Here is a 26,116-nt window from a genome sequence, read left to right on the forward strand (position 1 = left end):
TGCCAAGTCTCTGGTAACTATGACCTGAATAGAGCCCTTAGAACTTCAAAGGAAGGTTCTGGCCTTCCTAGATGTACATCAGTGTGAGAAACTTTCAAATCTGCAACATGCAGACGATACATCATTACCCCTTGTGGTTATAAAAAGGGGGGTAAGAAACCTGAGGACTATTACTAGCATATTTCAAAAAGCCTCATAAAAGTTGATGAACTCGGAAAATTACAAACTTTCGTTTAAAATTATCCCCCAAAATGTTCAAGAATTATCAAGATTGATCTCAAATAACTCAGCTTCCAACAAAGTACTTGAGATTTCCTCTTCACAGAATGCATGCCACTACACAACAAAGAGATCTTATGGCACAAGTAAAGTCCACGTTCAGAGATTGATGACCAAACTATAGCAAGAACATGTCTCATTCAAGAAGTTCTCCAAGCATTTCCAGTTTATTTGCTATCATTAATCTCAAACCCAAACCTGTCAAGAAAGAATTAATTTGTCTTTAACATGATTTATTGTGGAAAGGGCTACAACACAAGTTTAAATATCATCGTATTACCTAGAGGCTAGAATAAACTATGAAACCATTTGAAACATAGAAACACAACATCAAAGATTTTCACACTGAGCCAAGCTGCACCAATAAAATTAGTGTGGAGGCCATGGCTGGAGCCTGACACCAATAATAAATAAAATACATAACTAAACCAAAAAGGTAAAATTTCCAAAGGCCCCTAGGCAGTCAAGAGTTCCTCTGTCGGGGAAACACATCGAGGAGAAACTTAGCTTCTTAATATATGATGTTTTGTCAAGTAAAAAGGAGCAGACAGCAAGCTTTCCAATTTAGAAACAATCAAGACTATAGGCAACATGGAATAAGCACCCTCCAAGCACTCAAACCATCATCAAGGGGAAATGACAGCTAAGGTATTGATCAAGCTAAGAGACAATATCCAACATATCCATTAAACAGATGGAACTGAGATTTGCTGAATGAATATAAACATAAGCATGAGAACACAGTGAAACTTCTTGTTGGAAAGGTCCATAAAAGAGGGACTGGATAACTTGCTCAGCATGAAAAACCATACAACTAGTAGGAAGTTCTTAAGATTGCAAACACTACCTTGCACAGACTTTGAACAAACAAATCCTAGACAAAAATAAAAGCCATCATCTGGCTAGTTCTGCATTAAATAAATCCAACTGACTGTGGAACCACGATGTGTGGGACTGTAGAAGTTAGAACCATCAAGATGCACCAACTACAAAAAGTATGAAAACTAAACATCTCAACCATAGTTTCACTATGAATTTGGCACCAAGGTAAAGGAAAGATGCACACACCACACCCTTTTCAAATATGAGGCCTGATGTCCATTCAGACTCTGATGCAGAGTCGTGTACCTCAGGGGACATTGGATCCGCTTGCTGCTTCAACCAGCACTGCATGCACAAAAATATGATTAGAAACTCTCTATGCAACAATTTGAGCAGATTATAAAGTTATTGATAGGAAAAACAATATCCTTGAACATGGCACAAGTGTGAAAGCGAGAAAAAATACACTAAAGTTTTGTCAAAACTCGTGGAAACAACTTCTAACTAGACTTAAACAATAAACTTCTTATAAAATCTCACAGTATGGAACTGACCTGGCGAAACAGTGACGAGGCCTCTTGCTTAAGCAATAAACTTTCATTTATAAGTTTATGTCAATGGTAAGAAACAACCAAACATCTCGAAGATGAAATCAGATAAAACTAATCAACAAATGAACTTATATCTTTAAAAGACTGCGGAAACAGTCTGTCCAATCAGCATTGAACAGAGGAACTTAAATATCCAAGAAAATGTTAGTTTTATCAACAAAAACATTTCAGGAAAAGTGCCTTGTAACAAAGGAGGCTCAACTCAAAATTGTTGTCTGCTAGATAGTAGTCAAGGATGCCAAGTGGGCGATAAGCAGCAGTGACCAAGTGAATACGTTGTTCCATTTGAAAAACTTGTTGTGGACTATTATTTACATTCAATGGAATCTTTGAGATATCAAAAAAGAAATTGTAATTAAACATCTACACTTGTTATTAGGTTGTTCTTGCAGATTGCCATAGTTAGCATACAGATCTACTGACCCTCCCTGATTTTTACATTGTATATAAACCATTTAGGAGCACTTCAAAGTATTGCAATTGATTTTCTACAATTGTCTCTAGTGCCATCGTTAAATTGCTTGTAACAACACCTACACAACTAAAATATCCGGCTGCAACCTGTCCGTACGGCCCGGCAAAGGTTTCTTTACGCAATTTGGATACTAGGAATTTCTGTAGTGATTGATAAGATACAAATCAGACATTCATACCTGTAATATGGCAGCCTTCTGTTATGATCCTGTACAGGTGTTAGCGGGCCAATTGATCATCGAAAACTAAGTGAACCGAATAAAGGAGTCCGCTAATTGTTCTAATTATATTCAGACTCCTTCCATAAATGTAGTAAAAAAGCACACATAGTTCATTGGAATAACAAAACACGTGAAGATGCCCCAGATCCAACAATTCAACAAAGGGGTGCGTGATCTCTGAGTGGAAATTTTAAGGAAATCTAATGCCCAAACAGATCATTTGCATCGGGCAATTCAGAAAATGTGTACGACAAAATTTATTTTAAAAAATAGATTTTTTTGGACAAAACTTGAATAAAAATTAAATCCTTTAAAAGACTTGTATGCAGCAATTGAGAAAAATAAACAGAAAAGAGAGTAAATGTTTTCTTAGAAAGATTGAATGAAATCTATAAACTAGAAGAAGAATTACCTCCCCAAGCTTGGCGCCACATCGATTCTTATCGCCACAAAACACCCAAGAATTGCAGCTACATTTCCCATCCTCCTTGCACATGGATTTGCAGGCTTTGCAACAATCTTCAGGGGTGCTGACCTTGAAATCAGTACCCAATTTGACTACCTTACCCCATAGCTCCAAGTGATCCTGACCTCTACAACATTCAGGCTGCTCTTTTTTTATATTCTTCTTTTGGTGGGTTTTTGTTAAATTGAAATGGGTATTTGAGGAGACCTCGTGAGGTTTAAAGAGAGGAGAAAGTAGAATGTATACTACTGTGCATGAAATGAACGTTATGAGGAGGAGACTAGTGCAGGGCTTCCAAAGACCTTCGATTTCCTGCTGTCGCCTCCTCATTTTAAGTTCTCAAACTTGTCATCAAGTCAATAGGAGGCCTGAATCTCTTAATGGCAGTGAAAGCCACACTTCCATTAATGCATTGTATTAGAAATGTTCGTTATTACAGAGATCAATGGCATCCTCTTTGACTTCGTTAGTTTGGCTAATTAATATTTTAGGAATAAAGGAAAGTAAACCTTCGCCTAGTGTTTAAGCTAGGCCGATTAATTAAATGTGATTAATTATGTAGTAATCAGATGAGGCCTGCTTTCTTAATGGCTGTGAATGAGAACATTTCTCTATTACTGAGATCAATGGCATCTTCTCTTCTCTTCTTTTCTTTCTTTTTTTTCCTTTTTTCCTTCTCTTTTTATTTTGTGATGGATAAGTTATGTACATGCACTTGGGGTGAAGGGCTAGGGAGAAAGAAGCACTATTATATCAATGAGTTCAATCTCACTTTTGACCGTCATCAAAAAGTGTACATTGGGGCTAATATTTTGTGGAAAGCTAAAATTCTTATTGCTCAACTTAGAACTAACTCTCATCGTTGGAAAAGGCCAAAAGAAGTGTGGGAAGAAAGAGTGTATTTTTTGCACCTCCGGGGAGGTGGAAACTGAAAAACATTTCATTTTGGAATGTGATGCATTTAAGAACAGCAAGGACAGTTATGTGAGTATCTTGACATATAATTTATTTAATGAAATGTTTAATGAGGGGATAGTGGAGAAGTTGAGGGCGCTCATCATCACCTTGCATAGGAAGAGATTGGAATTGCAGAAGTCAATTTGATCTGGTGGTTTGGTACTTTATAGATGGACTTAAATCTAGGAGATGTATACTTTTGTTATGTTGCTTGCCTAGTTCACCTCTAACTATCATGATCTTGTTTAATATCTAATGATTAGTGATATCTAAAAAACCTTGAAAGGACTTGTGTTGTTTCCTAAGGAGACATGTTCTTTTTATGATTTCTTGTATCAACTAATGATATGTAGCAATATGGTCATGCACTCTACCTAAAGAACAAGGTTAATCTATATTAAGCAACCATTATTTGTCATAAGATGCATTAAATTATCAACCAAGGATATAAACTTGAAATGAGACTTTTACTATGTGTGCACTAAGAGGTATTCTCGAATTCCTAATATGCTTTCAAGAATTGAAGAAATTATTGATTCTAGAGACAAACATTACTAAATTAGCAAATAATTAGAAGAATGAACAATTTATAGCTAAAGTAAATGACAAGTTAAGCTAAATTATAGCTAAAAATATATGACAATTTTAGTTGAACTCTTATGTAGACTATAAAATAATAATTGTTGCATGAAAAAATAACTAATGCTTGAATAACAATTGAATGTAATGAATAGAAAATAATATGTAGTAGCATTAATCAAACCAAACAACAAAGCAGCACACTACCTCAAGTGGGGCCTACTTGGACATGTGCATTGGTTATGCCAAACAATCTACTATAGTCAATACTTTATATGAAATCGCTCATAGAAATAGAAACTTGTTGACATATTGATTACTGAATTTGAAAACAAAAAAATATACAAAATGATTGAACCCTTTGAAATGATGGGAAAAGGGGATTTGAGCCTAAAGACATGTTGGGTGAAAATTTTGTAAACTTGTAAAGGGTTACAAAAAGAGTGTTTCATGATAGCACTCAAGATAATATCTCTCAGAAGGCAAGATAGATCCCTCCTAATTATAAGGGAAGGTTCCTCCTTTCTACTGCAATTAGTCTACTTTCTTCTACATGCTAAATTTACACTAATCAAAGGTACAACAACAACTTAGTTCTCTTTTTTCAGAACCAATTCCATCTAATTTTCTCGTAAGAATAGACTTTTCCCTTAATTTAAATAACTTAAAAACTTGCAGTAATACTCAAACTAATTATTTTGGAAAGTAAAGTGTTCATGAAAGAAAAAAGTCTCTCATTACTTTCCTTTTCTGAAAATGACCCAGGGACGAGAACTCACACACTTAAGAACTCAAAGATTTTTTTTTTATGTATTATAACTCCTATCAACCATTGTAAACCAAATATATTGTTAGCTCAAAGACTGATAGATATATTGAAAGAAATTCTACTCTAACTAGATAGTTTGCGCAACACAAAGACTTCACCTTCTTTCTTTTTAAATTTAACTCGAGGGATAATTTGCAAAAGCACAAAGACTTATAACAGTATTATCTTAACCAAATCCCAATTATTGAATCTTCAAAGTAACTCAAAGCTTACTTGTAAAAATCCAAAGTTCTTCAATATCTATCACCAATAACTTTCACCAACTTTGATCAATTGAGAGCATATGATACTAAATGACATAAGAACATCGATATCACACAAAGTTTGAATGCCAAGATTCAATCCTTCTTGATTAAATTGTAAATTCACAAAAAGAACACAAAGTCTCAATTTGTTCTTCACTTGGGCAAAGTTTTGTTGCATAAAACAAAGATGGAAAAAGATCCTTATTACAATAAAAACCCTCATATATATATATAGGAGAGGGGTGCTACATGAAAATAAGAAAATATAACTAATTCTATAAGTAAGACAAAAGAAGAGTTTGATTTGACTTAGGACTTGTGCACTCAGTGGGTGCACAAGAGCAATTGCAAAAAGACACTTGAAGTGTCATTGGATAAAACAAAAAGCCACTGGAGAATCATGAAAATGACTAAGTGTCACTTTCCTTAGGTAGAATTCTTCTTCAGAAATTCCTCAAACTTTTGGAAAGCATGCTTCAACTGAACTCCATCAGGTCCCTGGGTATTACTAGTGATGATTTTGACTCTAGTAATGGAATCCTTTAAATCAGTACAACATTTCTTATGCTTCCTCAGAATAATATCTAAGAAATCCATGACAAATTGAAGGTCAACCAATTTATCAATCAAGGATAAAGAGAAATCCTCTCTGTCAACTTCAGCAGTTACAAGTAAATTGAATTCTTTAATGACCTCATCTACTGGTAGCACTTTCCCATCCTGATCAAAGAACACACGTGGAATTTATGAAATCTTTGTAACGATCTCTTCCTTCTTGTCAACACATTCCTTTAAAGCCTTCCTCATATCCTTGACTAGACGTTCAAGAATGTTCATTTTGTGTTCTAGGGTTTCTCGTTGCTCCACATACATGCGTCGTGAAGGAATAACATTATTTTGTATGAGTTCATCAGGATCATAATCTTCAAATTTCAACAAAGCCTCAAAGTCTCTTTCTTGCATTTCAAGCTCCTAGAGAAGACCTATATAGTGCTATCTATCTTTGTCATGACAATATCAAGGTTATTGACGATGGTACTAGCTAAACCTATGAGTCGTGTGCCTTGACTCAAAATACGATCCATCCATTCTGCCACAACTCTACTACGAGATGTCGCTTGCTCAGCTCTTTTAACAACCTTCTCATACAAGGAAGAAGTTATTGGTTCAACAATCTCAAAAGACTTATTTACCTTGATCAATATCAAAGTGAGTTGCTCAATCCTTGCTTTGAGTTGATCTTTCTTAACATTGTCTTCATCATATCTAGCAAGAAGAGTTGAACTAAAGTCGATATTGCATCTCATGAAGCAAAATCATGAGTCTGTTTTCCCAACTCAACCCTCTGAATAGTATAATCAATATCCTATACTTGACCATGATGAATACTAAGAGGGGGGGGGGGGGGAATTAGTATACAAAAAAATACTAAACTTAAACACTTAAATAGTTTAGCAGTAAACCGGTATAACAATTTTACGAACAAACCGGTTAACACAAATGCAAACCAAACAGCAAATAAGGCATTCACCCACAGAAGCACAATCACCATAACACAAGAGATTTTGACGTGGAAACCCAAATGGGGAAAACCACGGTGAGATGAAACTCACAAGTAACTATTTGCAGAATAGTAACCAGACCGGTTAAGGTCAGACTGGTTAAGGTCATACAATGTTCTTCACAAGAACAGATCCTGTTAGGAATCTCAATCTTTGTTAGGAGATAAGTCTGATTAAAGACTACCTTGTGAGAGGATTTCAGATCCACAGATGTGAACCACCTTGTTAGAGGATTTACAAAGGCTTTTCTGAGCCTACACGGTTAAGGGTTTCAGACTTGTCGAAGATGTGAGTAATCAACAAGTGAATGATCTAGCAAATAGCACAGTCTGCTTGGTTAGATCCATGATAGCTCATTGCTAATGCATTTCAGCATTACTTCAGTCTTCAGTAAATCCACACTCTGTTACAGCACACAGACTCGATCTTCTCTTCTAAGATCGCACATACAAAAACTCATCAACCACCAAAAAACCCTAACATCTACATCTCTTAAAACCCTAGACATGATGTCCTTAAAAAGGAATCTGATTTCATGTCGGTCCAATAGGATTACATTGCAAGTTCATAGGTTCATTGCATCTAGACACATTTTGATAACACGACACAAAATCACCGTCAAAGTGTCGGTGGATGGTAACTCATCACAAAAATACCAGTTGGTAACTCATCATAGAGTATTAACGGTTCATACAACTTTACCTATTACCAGTTGGTAACTCATCACAGAGTAATACCGGTTCATACAACTTTACCGATTACCGTTTGGCCAAAAATGAAGACTGGGAAAATGATAACTGCCGCTTTAGTTTCTTCGCTCTGCTTGAGATCCTCGAACCGCTTGAGGTCTTCATACCGCTTGAGATCGGTAAACACTTTCTGCAAAACACCGATAGCCTAAAGATTATAATAAATAATACCGGTTTGGAACAAATACTGGTTGAGCATAACTCATACATAAAAAGTGATCTCAAAGCAAGTGTGTGTCCATCAATGACAATCACAACATAAATATCAAAAATGCCAATAGACCAATAATTACACCTCGGGGAGGAACAACAACCTCAACATACTTGTTCTTATCCTTATCGACCTTGACTCTTGATAGAGTCTTAGCTTTCTTAGTAGTTTTGGATTTGACGAGAAAAAGTTGACTGAAATCAAAATCTTCGGGGGGAACAACTTGCTTCTTCCTTTTTGAGGTATTAGAAAATAACCAAGGTGGCAAGGTAGAATCATCTTTCCAACCAACCACCACATCCTGGGAAGGATTAATAGAATCTTGAACAGTTGTAGTCACAAAAGGAGAGGTTATGGTGATCACATTGGTGGTATTTTCTAATGAAGATTCATTTGACCTAGGAGTCAGCTCATTGATGAACTTATCAAAATCATCTAATATAGATGTAGACACTCCAGACAACGTGGGAAAAGCCAAAAAAAAATCTCAATATTATCACGGGGTGTGTCTAGGGTTGATTCACTAGCACTTGTGAAAGATACATGAATAATACTTGATGAAACAACACTTGCAAATATCAGAGGCTAGGGATCGAAAGTAGAGATAGGAACTTGCAATGTAGATGTAGGAGAAGATACCTAGAGTAAAGGTTCATCTATTTGTGGCAACTCTTCTACATTCAACTCATCCTATTCCTGATCACCCTTATGTTCATTAACTAGCTCTTCATCAAGAAGTTTACCCTCCTCGTGATCATTTGGTGCATCCAATTTTGATATCTCCTGAACATTATGATGCAACCATAACTAGTAAAACCCTCAATAGAGAATTAATCGGCTTATGCAGCAAGAGTAACACAACGAAAGCAACAAGAAAATATAGCAAGATTATAGAAATAGATCATATTATTGCCTTAGAACTTTTGACAACCAGCTGGTTATCATCATACAATCATCATAGAACATCCGGTAGTTAACCGATTACATGCAGGCTACAAGCTAGATACAATCCAATCGGGACTCTCAGAATCAACTGGATCACTAATTATCAATCTCAATCCTTATTCTTATTTCAACTTCCTCTCTCCTACAAATGATTACATAGTACCATATATATACCCTCCGGAACATATCTCGGTCAGCCTCAAAAGATTACATTTACCAATGCAGGAAAATGAAACGTGTAACTAGGTCGGCCCTAAGGATGAAAGAAATCCTTCCAGAAAATAACAACCAAGAAGATCGGATCAATAGGAAGGTCGGCCACATGCCCAAGAACATCGGACAAGACCCCAAATAGATCCACATGCCAAGAACTGCTCCGGTAATGAAGGAAAGTTAACCGGATTGTTGGCATTTGGCATAACTGATGCAGATCAGGAGATGCAGTTGAAGTTGGATGACTACACTAGTAAAGGATAGAAGTCTATTTGTGATGAAGAGATTGAGACTCATGACATGATCAATTATTTGTGTTGTCATTGTTGACAATTGATGTTCCTGATGTTTTTTTTAATCATCTAAGTGATTTGGTTTATCGAAAGATAGGGTTTACCAACAATGAGCTAAAGTCTGTGAAATAGGATTTTAACCGGTAAAGCTAAAATGTTTTGATTGGATCAATCGATTAACGATGATTGGTGATTTGTAGTTTGGATGGTGAACTTGTATCATGGAAAGATGTATATAATTGGAACCAGAACTTGTGATAATTATCAGAAGGCATGTTTCAAATTTCTGATGAAGTTTTGCTAAGGTTTTAATAGGGTTTAAGGAACGGTGAAGAGATCGTCAAACCGGTAATGATTTTGTTATGACGGTGATCAAAAGTGAGTCTACTTAAAGTTGGCAACACGACACAACTCGTGTGAAATATTTGATAGTTGTTTTGGCGCAATTCAAGGAAGATTTTCTTGGGAATCAATGAAACACTCAGTAGAGTGTTTTGAGGATACAGATCGGATTTCCATGATGAGTTAAGATCAACCAACCGTTGATATTGCATTGTAATTTGTTGTGATGATCTAGTTAGTGATCTACGATGATCTTTTGTGATCTTATTGTAAATTCATTATGTAATTAGGTTTTGTGGCCGACCTAATTGAGATGGCTATTTAGGTTGACACAATTGATGTTTATTGTGTCGGTGGTCTTACAAAATGTGTTAAGTCATCCAAGTGAAGTGTGAGATCTGCCTGAGAGTTTTAGAGTGTTGTGTATAACTGGATCTGATCAAGCAAGTAGAGAAGTGCAAGTAAACAGATCATTTTCTTATTGTTGCTCCCTAACAGTTGCAACAGGTTAAATCCCTTGTTTGGGTAGGTTCTAACAAGCCTTAAACATTTAAGTCCCCTAACAGGGCAGCTCTCAAAAGAGTGTTAAATCCTCTCATGAGGTTGATCCTAATAGATCATCAAGCTCCTAATCGAGTTGCAAGGCAAATACCCTAACCGGGTGACTCCTAACAAGGTCTGCTCTTAACCGGGCGTATTGTAAGCATATAACAAAGCTAAGCTCCTAACATGGTGTACTTCAAAAGAGTACAAATATTTGTGGGTGCCAACTCCCACCATGGTTTTTTCCCTATTTGGGTTTCCACATCAAAAACTTATGGTGTTCATGTGTGGAATTTTTTTCATGTGATGTTCTTGTTTATATTTCATGCATTATTTCTGAGACATTGGTTATGATATTTTATCATAAGTTTATTAGAGGTTACCAGTACTGATAAGAAGTTGTTTAAGAAAGTATTTGATCTTATTGATAAGGTTAATGAGTTGGTAATTGATCAAGTTTATATGATTACTTTGGTGGTGCAAGTATTGGTAAATGATTTGATTAATGTGTTAAGAAAATATGATAATGAAGTTATTAGATCTGATTACAGAAGTTGAGATATTTGTTAAATAGTTTCAGATATGAGATAAGCTGAAATAAGTTTGATTTTGAGTTAAAGTTTGAATTGGTCTTAATACTGATTAACCCCCCCCCCTCTCAGTATTAACCAGATCCTCATAGGATTAACAATTGGTATTAGAGCTCTAATCCTCTGTGTGCAGAAAGCCTAACTGCTTGAGGAAAAGATTCTAAGAAATTCAAGATGATGAAGAAAGAGGGTCCCAAGTTCAATAAGGATAACTACAAGATCTGGAAAGATAGAATGAAGATCTACACCAAAGGTCTTGGTGCACAGTATTGGAAGCAAGTTGAAACAACATATGTTGCTCCTACCATTACTCCCTTGACACTAGATGAACTCAAAGAAAAACAAGATAACATGCAAGCCCTAGAAGCTATTGTAAGTACTTTATCTTATTTAGAATATATTGATGTTCAAGGATTGGAAACTCAAGGTGAGGTTTGGGAAAAGTTAGAGAAAACCTATGGAGGATATAAGCATGTTCAAAGAGCCAAAGAAGAAATCTATGAGAATGCTTGAAGGAGAGAATATTGGACAATATGGCCAGAGAATCTGGTGTAGGAGCACCTAAGGGTGAGCAAATACCCTGCAACTACCCTTTTCAATTTTGGCAATTTTGGCATAAGGATTGGTTCTAGTCCATTAGGTTGTCTGTTTGGAGCTTGAAGTGCATTTTAACTTCTTTTGAATATTTCATGTATTGGCTATACTTATCCTGATAACCCGATGAACTACCATCGGCTATCGGCGAGACAGTTTTCTACCTACCCCAATAGCCCGATGAGGTCGCAAGTGGGTTGGAGCAAGTCGGAAGGAGCCATCGGCTATCGACATAACTAGTATTTGTGCCACCCAATAACCCGATGGGAAAGAATATGCTTTGGAGCGCACCATCGACCATCAGCACGAGGTATTTTAGGCTACGCCGATAACCCGATGGGAAAGCATTCTGTTGGGAGTGCACCATCGGCCATCGACAGGACTGTTTTAAATGCTACTTCGATGACCCAATAGAAAGGGAAGTGAGTTGTAAACTGCCATCAGACATCGGAGTAAGTGTTTCGATACTAACCCGATGACTCGATGAGGAAAGTGATGCTAACCCGATGACTCGATGGAAATCCAAAAATCAATTACAGTCAGAAACTGATTGTGTCGAGTTCAATCTCATTGGTTAGGGATGATTCATGACATGTCGTAGAGGATATAAAAGACCCAATGGGCATTTTGTAAAGGGGTTAGAAGGAGGTTGGATAGGTAGAACAAAAGAACATTGTTTTGAACAACAATTTAAAGACTGTTTTCTGGTTTCTTTCTCAGAGCTCAATTTTTGCTTGAAAACTGTAAATAATGGCTTAAATCTTTAAATGCCAGTGTGATAGAGTAGATGTTACTTTTCTGTGTTTTGTGAGTTCCAATTTTGAAGTCGTGCCAAGCTCAACTCTGTAAATAAGTTGTCATTTTGTTTCTTATTTTATGTTAGTGACAAGTAGTTACAACATGGCTCTATCTTGATTCTCCATCGTGGGATCCATACGATCATTGGAGGTTGTCAAGAAGAGCCAGTCATGTATAGTAGAGTTCTTTGTGTAGCAGACCAGGGAATGGTGTCTGTCGTTTTAGCAGACTACCTCTAGGCGAGCTTGATGGTAGCCCGACTAGGTATCAGTGACCAAGAGGAATCACTTGCAGGGTAGACTGGAGTCTAGGCCATTAGCCTCATCTCAGAGGGAGATGGGATCAAAGGGAGAGAAGACCCAAGCATGAGGAGGAAAACAACTTAGCAGAAGTTGTAGGTATACATCATGGTGGAGAAAACCCTGCAAGGTGTCTGGTGAGATCCGGTGGATTAGTGAGTTGGTGGATTTACGAAAGTGAATTCACACAGAGTAGAGTATCAAACCTCGGTAGTGAGGACCTAGAGTGGATTAGGGGAATAGCGAGAGAAGCATTCCCGGTTAGGCTAGGAAGAAAGCCTTAGAGTGAGTCAAGTTGACTCAAGCAATCTAGGATCCTCCCTATCATATTGGTATCAGATCAAGTTAAAGATTTGGGGTGAAGAGTGTAAGATTGATCTAGTATCAGAAGGAGTAAAGATGGTGACCAATGCAGAATTGGCTAAGTAGGTCGCTGACCAAGAAGAGGAAAACTGATTGCTCAAGGAAAGGTTTGAGTAGTTGGAGCAGAAACTAGGTGTGATGGAAGTCAAGACAATAGAAGTGACTGGGAAGATAGATGAGAAGGGTAAAATGTTGGCAATAGAGGATAAAGTCCCTACCCCAGACCCTATTTTTTATCAAGAACCATTCTTGAAGGCTTTGAAGGCAATGAGTGGAAAGTCTTTGGAAGGAGTACCACTGTTTAGTGGTAAGATGGAAGCAGAGTCAGTAATGGATTGGATAGAGGGAATGGAAAATCATTTTGAGTGTGAAGGTGTGACTGAGGCCCAAAAGGTTAAAGTGGCTAAGCCAAGAATGAGAGGTGTTGTCGTTACTTGGTGGAAGTTTATACAAAACGAGAGAGAAAGAGAAGGTAAGATCCCCATCTCTACTTGGAAAGGGATGGTAAGAAAAATCAGAGAGACTTATCTTCCTGAGGATTATGAAATCCAGCTGCATAGGAAAAGACAAAACCTAAGGCAAAAAGAGTTAGATGTAAGTACCTACACCGAAGCATTCCAGAAGTTGTGTCTACAGTCAAAAGTGATGGATGATGAAACTATTAGAGTAGCAAGGTATCTTAACAGTCTGAGATGGAACATACAAGAGGAATTAAGTTTGTTGAGTCCAAATACCATTCACAAATGTTATCAGTTGGCCTTGAAAGTAGAAGAAAAGAATAAGAAGAAACACGAAAGAACTAGTAGAGGTAGAGATAGAGGCTGAGATTCAAACGGTTATAGAGGAAGCTACAGTGGCAAAGGAAGTGAAATAAGATTACAAGGAGAGTCAAAATTGACTGAGCAAATTAATGAATCCAGTGGAAGAGGAAATTACGGTAGAGGAAGAGGTCATAACAACAACAACAACAACAACAACAACAGAGGTAGATCTGGAAGTTCTGGCGGAGGTTCATACTTTGCAAACATGAAGTGTTACCACTGCAGTAATTTTGGTCATCTTGCCTATAGGTGTCCTGAGAAGGCAAGCTCATCATGTTCAAAGAAAAGAATCAATTATGTGCAAGAGGATTCTAGTAGTTTGAAGTCTCCTGAAGTAAACCTTGACTCAGAGAATGGTGAGAATATGATGGTTAGAAGGGTACTAATCAGGGAACCGGCTAAGGAAGAGCCTAAATAGAGGAGGTCTCTTTTCAGAGTAAAGTGTAAGATACTTGGTATGGTCTGCAAAGTGATCATTGACTCAAGATCAACGGACAATATCATCTCCGAAGAAGCAGTAAGTAAACTTGGGTTGAGTAGCATGCCACATAGTCATCCTTACAAGGTCACATGGTTGAATAAAGGACAACATGTGTTAGTAAATGAACAAGTATGGGTTGAATTTGTAATTGGGAAATATTTTGACAGAATTTTATGTGATGTTATACCCATGGGCGTTTGTCATTTGTTGCTAGGCAGACCGTGGCAATTTGTCAGAAAGGCTATCCATGAAGGAGAGAAGAACTCCTATGCATTCACAAAGGAAGGGGTGACATACAAGATTCAATCTTTGGTAGAGGATGAAGGAACCAAGACCACTGGTCCTAATGTGTTGTTGACTGGAGGAAAAGAATTTTTGAGAGATCTCAAGAAAGAAAATGGAGAACATTATTCTCTCTTAGTGAAACCTAGTCAAGAAAAGAAGACTGAATAAGAAAGTTTACCTAAAGAGGTTCAACAGTTGTTAGAACAGTTCAAGAACATTGTGAGTGATGGAACACCCGCAATGCTACCTCTTCCCAGAGCAGTAAGTCACTAGATAGATTTTATACCTGGAGCATCATTGCCTAATAAGGCTGCATATATGATGACTCCTAAACAAAACAAAGAAGTGGCAAGACAAGTACAAGAGATACTTGACCAAGGTCTAATCAGAAAAAGTATAAGCCCATGTGTTGTACTAGTGGTGTTAGCAACCAAGAAAGGAGTTAAATGGAGATTATGTAGTGATTCTTGGGCAATAAACAAAATCACCATAAGATACAGATTTCATATCTCTAGAATTGAGGATTTAATGGATTGTCTTGGAGAAGGAAATTATTTCACTAAGCTCGATTTAAGGAGTGGATATCACCAAATCCGGATGAAAGAAGGGGATGAATGGAAAACAACTTTTAAGACTATCGTGCTCTGTGAAGTGTACCTGTACCTGCAAACACAATGCACTTAATAAATCATTACAAGCAATGGTTAGAAGATATAATCAATGAAACACAAAACCATAGCTAATCGACTTATTGCCTCCTAGTAAATGCGAGTGTGGATTTTGCTCTCAGATCTTCGTATGCAAATTCCAGTGACTTGACTACACTTAGATGGAGGATTTGAATGATTAAGATGCATGATCTAGCATGATAGCATGATTAAGCTATATGAATTCATGATTATCCTAGCATGATTAAACTAAGAGTTAAGCTGAAATGAACATGATAACATTGCTAAAACTGATAAACTATAAGCTAGATGCCTATAGTAACAATGCAAATGAGCTAAAATTGAGCACGAATTAGTAAAGTGGCTGAATTCGTGAATTGGCCATTTGTTCTCCAAAATAGGGTCTATTTATAGGATTTTCCAAGGCTAGGGGTGAGTTGGCATGAATCAACGGTTGAGATTGATCCGAAGATATCAATGGTTAAATTGGAGGAGGTTGGAAAAGGGGATTGGATTAAAGGGAACACTTAGTGACAAGTGTCACAAAGGTTCTAGAAGATGTTGGATGAAAGGGGACAAGGTGGTAGATAGAATGGGTTGGGTTTAGGAGTGGTAGAAGTTAGGAGAATTTGAATTTAAAAATTCAAATATTAGGAAAATGGCTAATTAATCTCAACAACTCATGATTTGATTTGATTTAATTAATTAGGGAATTAGAAGAAATGATTTTGGTGGGGGGAATTAATTAATTTGAATTAATTAATTAAAGGGGGTGAAATGAACCTATTTAATAAATCCTTAGATTTATCAATAAGTAGATGAAAGAGAGATTTAATCAAATTGCTTAGTGAATTCAATTAAATTGGGAAGGAGAGATTAATTAAATAATTGCTTATTTAATTAATTATCTTCAGACCATTTTTAGGTGTATACAAAGACTACAAAGGGGTTATATGAGTGGTTAGTTATGCCATTTGGGCTTACTTACGCCCCTAGTACCTTCATGAGGTTGATGAATGAGATATTGAAGGATTGCATAGGTATATTTGTAGTGGTATACCTGGATGATATCCTGATATTCAGCGGAACAAAGGAAGAGCATCTTGAACACTTGCAGATTGTACTAAGGAAACTGCATGAGGAACATTTGGCAATCAATCTTGAAAAATGTGAATTCATGAAACAAGAACTCATTTATATGGGTTTTGTTGTATCCCAAGGCACTTTGAAAATGGATCCTAGCAAGGTGGAAGCAATACAAAGTTGGCCTACACCAAAAACTGCTACTGAGGTAAGAAGTTTTCATGGACTTGCCCAATTTTATAGGAAGTTCATTCGAGGTTTGAGTAAAATTTGTGCTCATGTTCTTGATACAATTAAGGGTGGGTTGAAAACTAAGTTTAGGTGAACTAAAGAAGCTGACCAGGGGTTTGAGTTGCTCAAAGAGAGGATAGCTACCCAACCCATCCTAGTTTTACCAAGCTTTGATAAGTTGTTTACCCTAGAATGTGATGCTAGTCATATAGCAGTAGGAGCTATTTTGAGCCAAGAGGGAAGACCAGTAGCATTCTTTAGTGAGAAATTGAATGACGCCAAGAAGAGATACTCATCCTATGACTTAGAATTTTATGCTTTAGTGCAAGCTCTTAGGAAGTGGAGGCATTATATTTTGCCCAAAGAATTTATAGTGTTTACAGATAACCAAGCCTTGAGTTTTATCAGTTCTGAAGAAAAGTTGAGCAATAGACACATAAAATGGATAGAATACCTGCAGGCATACACTTTCACTATCAAGCACAAAAAGGGATAGCTGAACAAGGTAGCACATGCCTTAAGTAGAAAACTCCTCATTATCTAGGAAGTGACTTTGCAGAGCATAGGTGTGGAGAGTTTCAAGGAGCTTTACAAAGAAGATGAAGATTTTTCTAAGGTATACAAGGCATGCAGTGAGTTTAATAATCATTTCAATAGCCAGTATGCAGATTACACATTGCAGAGTGGTCTTTTGTTTAAGGGATGTCAATTATGTGTGCCAAGAGGATCTCTGAGGGAAAATCTCATACATGAAAAACATAATGGAAGTCTTAGTGGACATTTTGGTCTAAATAAAACACTTGAATTGGTGCAAAGATTTTATTATTGGCCAAAAATGCATAAAGATATCAGGAAGTATGTTGAAAAGTGTTTTGTGTGTCAGAAAGCCAAGGGTACTAGTTCAAATGCTGGACTATACCAACCTTTACCAATTCCCAAAAGACCGTGGGAGTGCATCAACATGGATTTTGTTGTGGGTTTGCCAAAAACCAAGACTGGCATGGATAGTATTTTTGTCATTGTTGACCGGTTTAGTAAAATGAGTCATTTTGTTCCATGCAAGACTACGTATGATGCTAGTTACATTGCACATTTATTTTTCAAAGAGGTGGTAAGAATTCATGGGCTGCCTCTCTATATAGTTTCAGACGGGGATGTGAAGTTTAAGAGACACTTTTGGAAAACTCTGTGGACAAGACTGGGAACTAACCTTTCTTTTGGTTCTGCGTACCATCCGCAGACAGGTGGTCAAACTAAGGTCATTAACCGAGTATTGGGTAATCTTCTAAGGTGTCTAACAAAAGAGTATGGACAGATGTGGGATCAAGTGCTACCACAGGCAGAATTTGCATATAATGACAGTGTCAACATAACTATAGGTAAGCGTCCTTTTGAGATTGTTTATGGACTCCACCCACGCGATGTTTGTGAACTTAGAGATTTTGGAAGCCTGGAAGGAAAAAGTGGACATGTAGAGGATTTCACTCAGTCTATGAAAGAGGTGCATGAGCAAGTGCAGAAAACATTGATCGACGCTACACAAAGGATTAAGGCTAAAGAGGATGAGAGGAGAAAGGACATTCAATTTGCAGTGGGAGACATGGTTATGGTACATCTGAACAAGGCAAGATTACAGAAGGGAGTCCCTAGTAAGCTTCAGATGAGGAGAATAGGACCTTGCAAAATTTTGGCTAAGTATGGCTCCAATGCTTATAAGGTAGATTTACCCACAGATTTGACATTGTGCCCTGTGTTTAATGTCCAAGACTTTGTTCAGTTTAAGGGTCCCATATCAGTGACAGATGGAATGAATCTAGAAGGGGAGACTACTCTCAGTGATGTTCCAATACCACCCATTTCTAAACCACGGGTGGAACAGATTTTAGATTCCAGGGTGAAGAAGCAAATGAGGCATGGTGTGTATATGAAACACTTAATCAAGTGGCACAACTTACCTAAAGCCGAAGCCACTTAGGTTGCAGAATCTGATTTCAAAAGATTGGGCATTGATGTCATCTTTCCACCCCCAGGGGGACTTGATCTTTTTGTGTGGGGAGTATGGTGCAGGAGCACCTAAGGGTGAGCAAATACCCTGCAAATACCCTTTTCAATTTTGGCAATTTTGGCATAAGGACTGGTTCTAGTCCATTAGGTTGTCTGGTTGGAGCTTGGAGTGCATTTTGACTTCTTTTGAATATTTCATGTATCGACTATACTTATCTTGATAACCCGATGAACTGCCATCGGCTATCGGCGGGACTGTTTTCTACCTGCCCCGATAGCCCGATAAGGTTGCTAGCGGGTTGGAGCAAGTCGGAAGGAGCCATTGGCTATCGACATAACTAGTTTTTGTGTTGCCCAATAACCCGATGGGAAAGCATACGCTTTGGAGCGCACCATCGGCCATCGACAGGAGGTGTTTTAGGCTACGCCGACAACCCGATGAGAAAGCATTTTGTTGGGAGCATACCATCGGCCATCAACGGGACTGTTTTAAATGATACTCCGATGACCCAATAGAAAGGGAAGTGAGTTGTAAACTGCCATCGAACATTGGAGTAAGTGTTTTGATACTAACCCGATGACTCGATGAGGAAAGCGATGCTAACTCGATGACCCGATGGAAATCCAAAAATCAGTTACAATCAGAAACTGATTGTGTCAAGTTCAATCTCGTTGGTTAAGGATGATTCATGACATGTAGTAGAGGATATAAAAGACCCAATGGGCATTTTGTAAAGGGGTTAGAAGGAGGTTGAATAGGTAGAACAAAAGAACATCTTTTGAATAACAATTTAAAGACTATTTTCTAGTTTCTTTCTCAGAGCTTAATTTTCATTTGAAAACTATAAATAATGGCTTAAATCTTTAAATGCCAGTGTGATAGAGTAGATGTTACTTTTTTGTGTTTTGTGAGTTCCAATTTTGAAGTCGTGCCAAGCTGGGCTCTGTAAATAAGTTGTCATTTTGTTTCTTATTTTCTGTTGGTGACAAGTAGTTACAACATGGCTTTGTCTTGATTCTCCATCGTGGGATCCACATGACCATTGGAGGTTGTCAAGAAGAGCCATCCATGTATAGTAGAGTTCTATGTGTAGCAGACCAGGGAATGGCATCGACCGTTTCAGCAGACTGGCCCTAGGCGAGCTTGATGGTAGCCCAACTAGGTATCAGTGACCAAGAGGATTCACTTGCATGGTAGACTAGAGTCTAGGCCGTTAGCCTCATCTCAGAGGAATATAGGATCAAAGGGAGAGAAGACCCAAGCACGAGGAGGAAAAAAACTTAGCAGAAGTTGTAGGTATAATCCATGGTGAAGCAAACCCTGCAAGGTGTTTGGTAAGATCCGGTGGATTAGTGAGTTGGTGGATTTATGAAAGTGAATTCACACATAGCAGAGTATCAAACCTTGGTAGTGAGGACCTAGAGTGGATTAGGGGAATAGTGAGAGGAGCATTCCCGGTTAGGCTAGGAAGAAAGCCTTAGAGTGAGTCAAGCTAACTCAAGCAATCTAGGATCCTCCCTATTAGAATCAAAGAAGTTATTGGCAACATTAAGAGTGTTGGAAGCAAAATAGAAGATGATACAATAGTAACTAAAATACTCAGAACTCTTCAACCTCAGTATGATATAAGAGTATCAAGAAATTGAAGAACTTAGATCTATTTCAAAGGACAAGGTAACTGTTGATTCATTGATTGGGAAGCTTACAACTTTTGAGTTAAATAGTTTTGACAATAGTGTGACAAAATCTACTGAATATGCCTTTAAAGCTTATGTTACTGGTTCATCTGCTAGAAAAAGGAAAATATATATATATCAAAATCATGAGTACAAGACAAGTCATGGAAGTAACCAGGGAGATGAAGATAGTGAAGATCAAGTGATGGAACTTGAAGCACTATTAACAAAGAGATTTCCAAGAGGCACTGGTAAGTATATAGGGAAGATACCTTTGAAGTGTTTATCTTGTAATAAAATTGGTCATATTATTGCTAATTGCCCTAACATCGATAAGAAAGAAAAGTTTAGAAGATTCAAAGGAAAGGGCAAGAAACATTGTTATGTTGCAGTAGATGAAGGTGTGACCGATGAGGAGTTGGAAGAAGAAGATGACAATGAAGAAATTGTGTTTGTAGCTATGAAGGAGGAACTGTTTGATAAAAAGACACTAGTATCTCATATGGAGAATAGTGATGAGTGGACTATAGATAGTGGCTGCTCACAGCACATGACCGGAGACAAAAGTAAGTTCATAACCCTTAATGAATTTGATGGAGGTGTTGTTAGATTTGGAAACAACTCTCCTTGCATGGTGAAAGGTAAAGGTTCTATCTCTCTAAATGGAAAGAGTAATGTCGATGATGTATTTTGGGTTGATGGTATTAAGCATAGTCTTTTAAGTGTTGGTTAGCTCAATGATAAAGGTTATTTGCTTGAATTTAAGAGTGGAGTCTGCAGAATTCTTGGAGGTAATGGTGAACTGATTGCTACCGAGAAGAAAACTAGAGGTAACTTATTCCATTTGAATAGTAATGTTAATAATTGTCTGGTTGCAAGAATGGAAGACAGATGGTTATGGCATAAAAGATGTTGTCATGTTAATTTTGATAATTTGATTAAGATAAGCAAGTCAAGTGTTGTAAGAGGATTACCCCAACTTGTCAAATCGGTAAGATGATCTCTATTTCTTTCAAGAGCGAGAATGGTATTTCTGAGAATGTTTTAGATTTGGTACATACTGATCTCTATGGCCCCATGAGATTAAGTTTGTAAAGATGTATTCTTGGCATTTCAATTAGGATATTGAGAAGGTTGTTGATAATTATGGATATAACTGATTAAGGATGTTTACTGTCTTCACAATATTATTTTGTCATTGATGTCAAGAAATTGATTTTCTGATTTAGTATGATGTTGCCATATCTTAAGAAGGATGTTTTGAAGAGAATTAAGATGTCGGTAAAAGACATAGAAAGAATGTGATGAATAAGGGGAGGAATAAGTTATTCAATGGGCAACTATTACCGAGTTAGACAATGATGAGATCATGTTGTTTAGATTGTTCTGATATCCTACATATGCTATTGTTTGTAAGGTTAATACTATACTAATGGTAGTCGATGAGGATGTTTTGAAGAGAATTAAGATGTCGGTAAAAGACACAGAAAGAATGTGATGAATAAGGGGAGGAATAAGTTATTCAATGCACAACTATTACCGAGTTAGACAATGATGAGATCATGTTGTTTAGATTGTTCTGATATCCTACATATGCTATTGTCATCTTCTTCTTCCAACTCCTCCTTCACAGCTACTAATGGTATTTCTGATGCCAATTGTTAATAAGATGAGAGGGGGGGGGGTGAATCATACAAACTTAATCTTCAATATATTCAACAGATTCAACATTAGTAGCTTTAACAGATATATGTAACCAAAACTGTAAAACATGCAAACTTAAGAACACATAATCATAAAAACACTCATATCACCAGATTTAACGTGGAAACCCAAATAGGGAAAAACCACTATGGGATTTCGGACCCACTAAGAAATATACTCTTCTAGAGTATGCTCGGTTAAAAGCAAATCCTATTAAAGATTACAAACACATTGCTAGATGTGACCCGGTTAAGGGATTTCCCTCAGATCTGTTAGGATCTTCACCTTGTTAGAGGTGACCTTGTTAACGGGTTTCAAGCACTCAATCAGAATGTCACCTTGTTAGAGGATTTACAAATAAGACTGTTAAGTCCACTCAGTTAAGAGATTTTCTGTCACTTACAAATAAATAACAGTAATGAGTATTGATGTCATGGAAATGGGGACAAGGCAACAACAAAGTTCAATGTTAATAAGTTAGTTTCAATCATAAAAACAAAACAAAGAACTAAAAACCATTCCAAACATATCAAGAGAGATTTCAAAAAGCATGAAAGAAGTTTAACAAAATAAAAGAAAGGAGAAGAGCCTCCCTAAGATGCTTCCATGATGCCTTTTGATACTTCTCCCTTGTTTCTCTCCTCTCCAAGTCCCAAATGAGTGTAGCTCTCAGCTTTTAGCACTAGCCATGGATGTCATATGGAGATTCAAGATGGTTGAATATGATAAGCAAATACTATGCAAGAGTAGATAGTGATGCTATGAAAAAGCTCTATGCTAATGCCAGTATAACAACAATACTCTAAAATGCTTCTCCTTTTGCTTGAGGAGAAGGGTTCTATTTATAGAAGAAATAGAGAAATGAAGGGTTAAGATTGAGCAATCTTAACAAGGGTTAGGATTGAAAGTTGGGGATCCATGTGCACAATTGGCACCAATAAAATGGTGACAAGTTTCAACATAGGATTGGGTTGAGAGAAGAGGTTGGAGGCATTAAAGGCCTGAGAAGACCTCATGGTTATCTAGAAGGTAAGGGTCAAGTCTAAATTAAGATTACCCATTGGATTAAGAGTTAATCCAAGGATAAACCTTTGTGCAAATGTTTAAGAGATAATCATGGTCAAAGCATTAATGGCCTGATGAGACCTTTGGGTTGGGTAGAGGTTGAGTCAAAACAAATGTTTTAACCATGTGGGAGGGTTGAATTAACCATTAATGGTTATTGGAGACTTTGGGGATTAAGTGGTTGAAGGTTGGAAGCCTTCAATGGTTTTCAAAGACTTTGAGCCATTTAGTGGTTGAAGGTTGAAAGCTTTCAAAGGTTATCCAAGACTTTGAGGGTTAATTTGTTGAACACACAAAGCATTAATTGCTTTTCAAAGACTTTGGAGTCTTTGAGAAGTGACTCCAATTTGCTTAGGAATGTGACAATATTTAGGGGATGGATTAGGCTAATTAGGAAAGGTTTAGAAGAATTTAGAAGGGGTTTAGGCATACAAGTGGATTTTGTAGGAAAATGTAAGTGGGAGAAATTTTGGTATTTTCAATTAAAATAAAATCATTTATTTCAATTAAATGGTGTAAGTTGCATTTGGATAAATATTTAAATAAATATTAATTTATTTAAATGAGAAAAAGAAGATAAAGCATTAAAATGCTTGAAGACTTTGAGGGAAACCATTAAAGGCTTGAAGACTTTAAGGAAAACCATTAAAGTTTTAAGAAGACTATAGAAGGAAGCCATCAAGTTTGAAGACTTTAAAGCCATCAAGTTTGACTACTTTAAGGGAAACCATTAAAGGTTTCAAGTGGGTGAGGATAAATAGGATTTTAAATAAATAATTTATTTAAAATAGTTGTGCAACTTGCTTTTGTAGGAAAATACAAGTGGGTGGAGGATAAAGGTGATTTAAATAAATGATTTATTTATTTAAATGTGAGAGGTGGGATTTTGGGGGTTTTAAATAAATATTAATTTATTTAAATGTGAGAGAAGATTTAATTAAATAAATATGATTTATTTATTTAATTAATGGTCTGAATTTGGTTAAGTGAATTAAATCAAATAAATTGAATAATTTATTTAATTAATAGGAGAATAGGGTTAAGATGAATTAATTAAATATTAATTTAATTAATTATTAATTGATGGTTAAATAATCAAATAAATACTAAGTATTCATTTAATTAAGTGGACAGATTTATGTGACTACATTTGCCCCTCTTTGAGACGGTGCGGTTTATCGCGTCGTTTCAAAGAAAGAAAAATAGGTGTAAAGAAATGTCCCATAAAATGTAAATTTAATGGGTGGTATGCCCCCTCGAGAGATGGGCCGAATGTTTTTTTTTTTTAAATCGGGCGATCTCTCGAAAAAGAATGAAAAGTGGAGGGGAGGTAGAATAGAAGAAATTAGAACTAATGATGAAAGAATGGGAGAAAATGGAGTGAATATGAAGAAACAACAAGCCAGCGAGTACCCTGAGGTCATGCAAGAGATACATAGCAGATGTAGTGTGGGGTTTTGATTGATGCTATACAATTGATCAAAATTGGTTGGACAATCTGGTGCAATTAGTTTAATTGCCCCGGTCAAGTCAAAGCGTGACAGTTGATGTCAGTTGGTCACTTGAACATGATAAAGTCTGAGTAAGTGAATCAAAGTGACCTGATGGTGACTTAGACAATTGATGTAATTGTCCGATGAAGTCAAGGTATATGAAGCAAAATACTCGTTGAGACGTAGACAATTGATGTAATTGTCCGTTGGATTGTGTTTGATTGGTTGATCAATTGATAGTGTGTGCATGTGATGGATGGTTGTGGGGAATCATGGCAGCCCCGTTGAGACTAGGTCATTATGATAAATGCCTGATGTAGTCTAGGATTACCATAATCGATTACCTGTTGAGACCCGAAGATACTTGATCAGAGTATCTGTTGATAGTCTAGGTGTGTGGGAGTCGATGTATCTGTGTAGACAGAGTAACTGGCTTAATTTTGTGGATGAGTGAGGATGGGAAGTGATGAAGGGATTAGGATGATGTTGATGATCAAGATAGGGAGGGTGAGGGGGGATTTGATGTTAGATAGAAGATATGGAGGACTAGGACCGAGTCCTATGGAAGAAGATGAGTAAAATAGAGTATGCATTATTATGACTACGTATGCATGATATGCAGCTATTATGAATGTATGGATGGATGGAATGCAACGAAATGCAATATATACAGATGAGATGGAATGATGATCCATGGTGCTTTATTTCTCATCATTGAGCTTTAAAATGTTGTACGAAAATACAAGCAACTTGACATAAAGATTCAAGATGACCAGAGTATTTCTTACATGGATTTTGATATAGCAAGTTAATACAAGCAACTTGATATAATGGATCAAGTTGACCTGAGTATTGCTTGCGGAACAGACAAGGATTATCTCCGTTCATGCATGACTTGGATCGTCCTCCTTGATCTTAGGTTGATCATATCCTGAGACAAGTGCATACCGTACTAAGAAATAAAACCTTTATCCAATTTGGAGGAAGAGGAACCAAAGAATGAGCATTGTACCTGTAAACAAACAATATATACATAAAGAATAAAGAATATGGATCCTTGGTAATGGTTAGTGTCCATATGGTCAAGGTATACGCTGTAGTCAGCAAGCCATAGTGATCTATGACTGTATTTTGCATAAGATCACATAGCTTGGTGAACTTTCCACGTAGACACCATTAGTACATGCCCCAGAACTTCATCGGAAATAATGCGCAAATGATACAAAACAATGCTGCAAGATCCTGATACAGATAAACAAACGATTGTACTCACAAATCAACCAAGTATTTGATAGCTTAACATAATTTTCTTGTCAAAGAAAATGTCACTTTTGTCTTTGTTTTGGTAAGGAATGATGCATCCTTGTTGAAGACAGTTTGATTGTTGATGTTGAGTGTGTGGTTGATTGGTAAATGGTCATTGTGTGAGTAGTTTGTCAATGTTTATTTTGCATCTGCTTGAATGAATATGTACAAGGTGTTGCCATGTTTTTGTGTGATTTTCGATGGGTTTTTTTGATACTTTTGGATGTTGTGTAATAGTTTTTGAATGTTTTTGGATTTTGTGAGTCATTTTTGAATGTTTTTGGATTTTGCGAGACATTTTTGAATGTTTTTGT

General features: G+C 36.9%; 1 protein-coding gene across 1 annotated transcript in view; it reads right to left on the minus strand.

Annotated features, from left to right (window-relative positions):
* Positions 1-3,557, minus strand: part of LOC131033290 (uncharacterized) — a 77,323-nt gene extending 73,766 nt beyond the window's left edge. Inside the window, exons 1-2 of the mRNA XM_057964472.1 lie at positions 2,820-3,557; positions 1,348-1,446 (exon numbers count right to left, since the gene is read on the minus strand). Of these exons, the coding sequence (XP_057820455.1) occupies positions 1,348-1,446; positions 2,820-3,203 (483 nt within the window). The 5' untranslated portion in view covers positions 3,204-3,557. The remainder of the gene's footprint in view (positions 1-1,347; positions 1,447-2,819) is intronic.
* Between the last annotated feature and the right edge of the window lie 22,559 nt (positions 3,558-26,116).

This window comes from Cryptomeria japonica, chromosome 10 (assembly GCF_030272615.1).
Source record: "Cryptomeria japonica chromosome 10, Sugi_1.0, whole genome shotgun sequence".
In the NCBI taxonomy this organism is placed as follows: domain Eukaryota; kingdom Viridiplantae; phylum Streptophyta; class Pinopsida; order Cupressales; family Cupressaceae; genus Cryptomeria; species Cryptomeria japonica.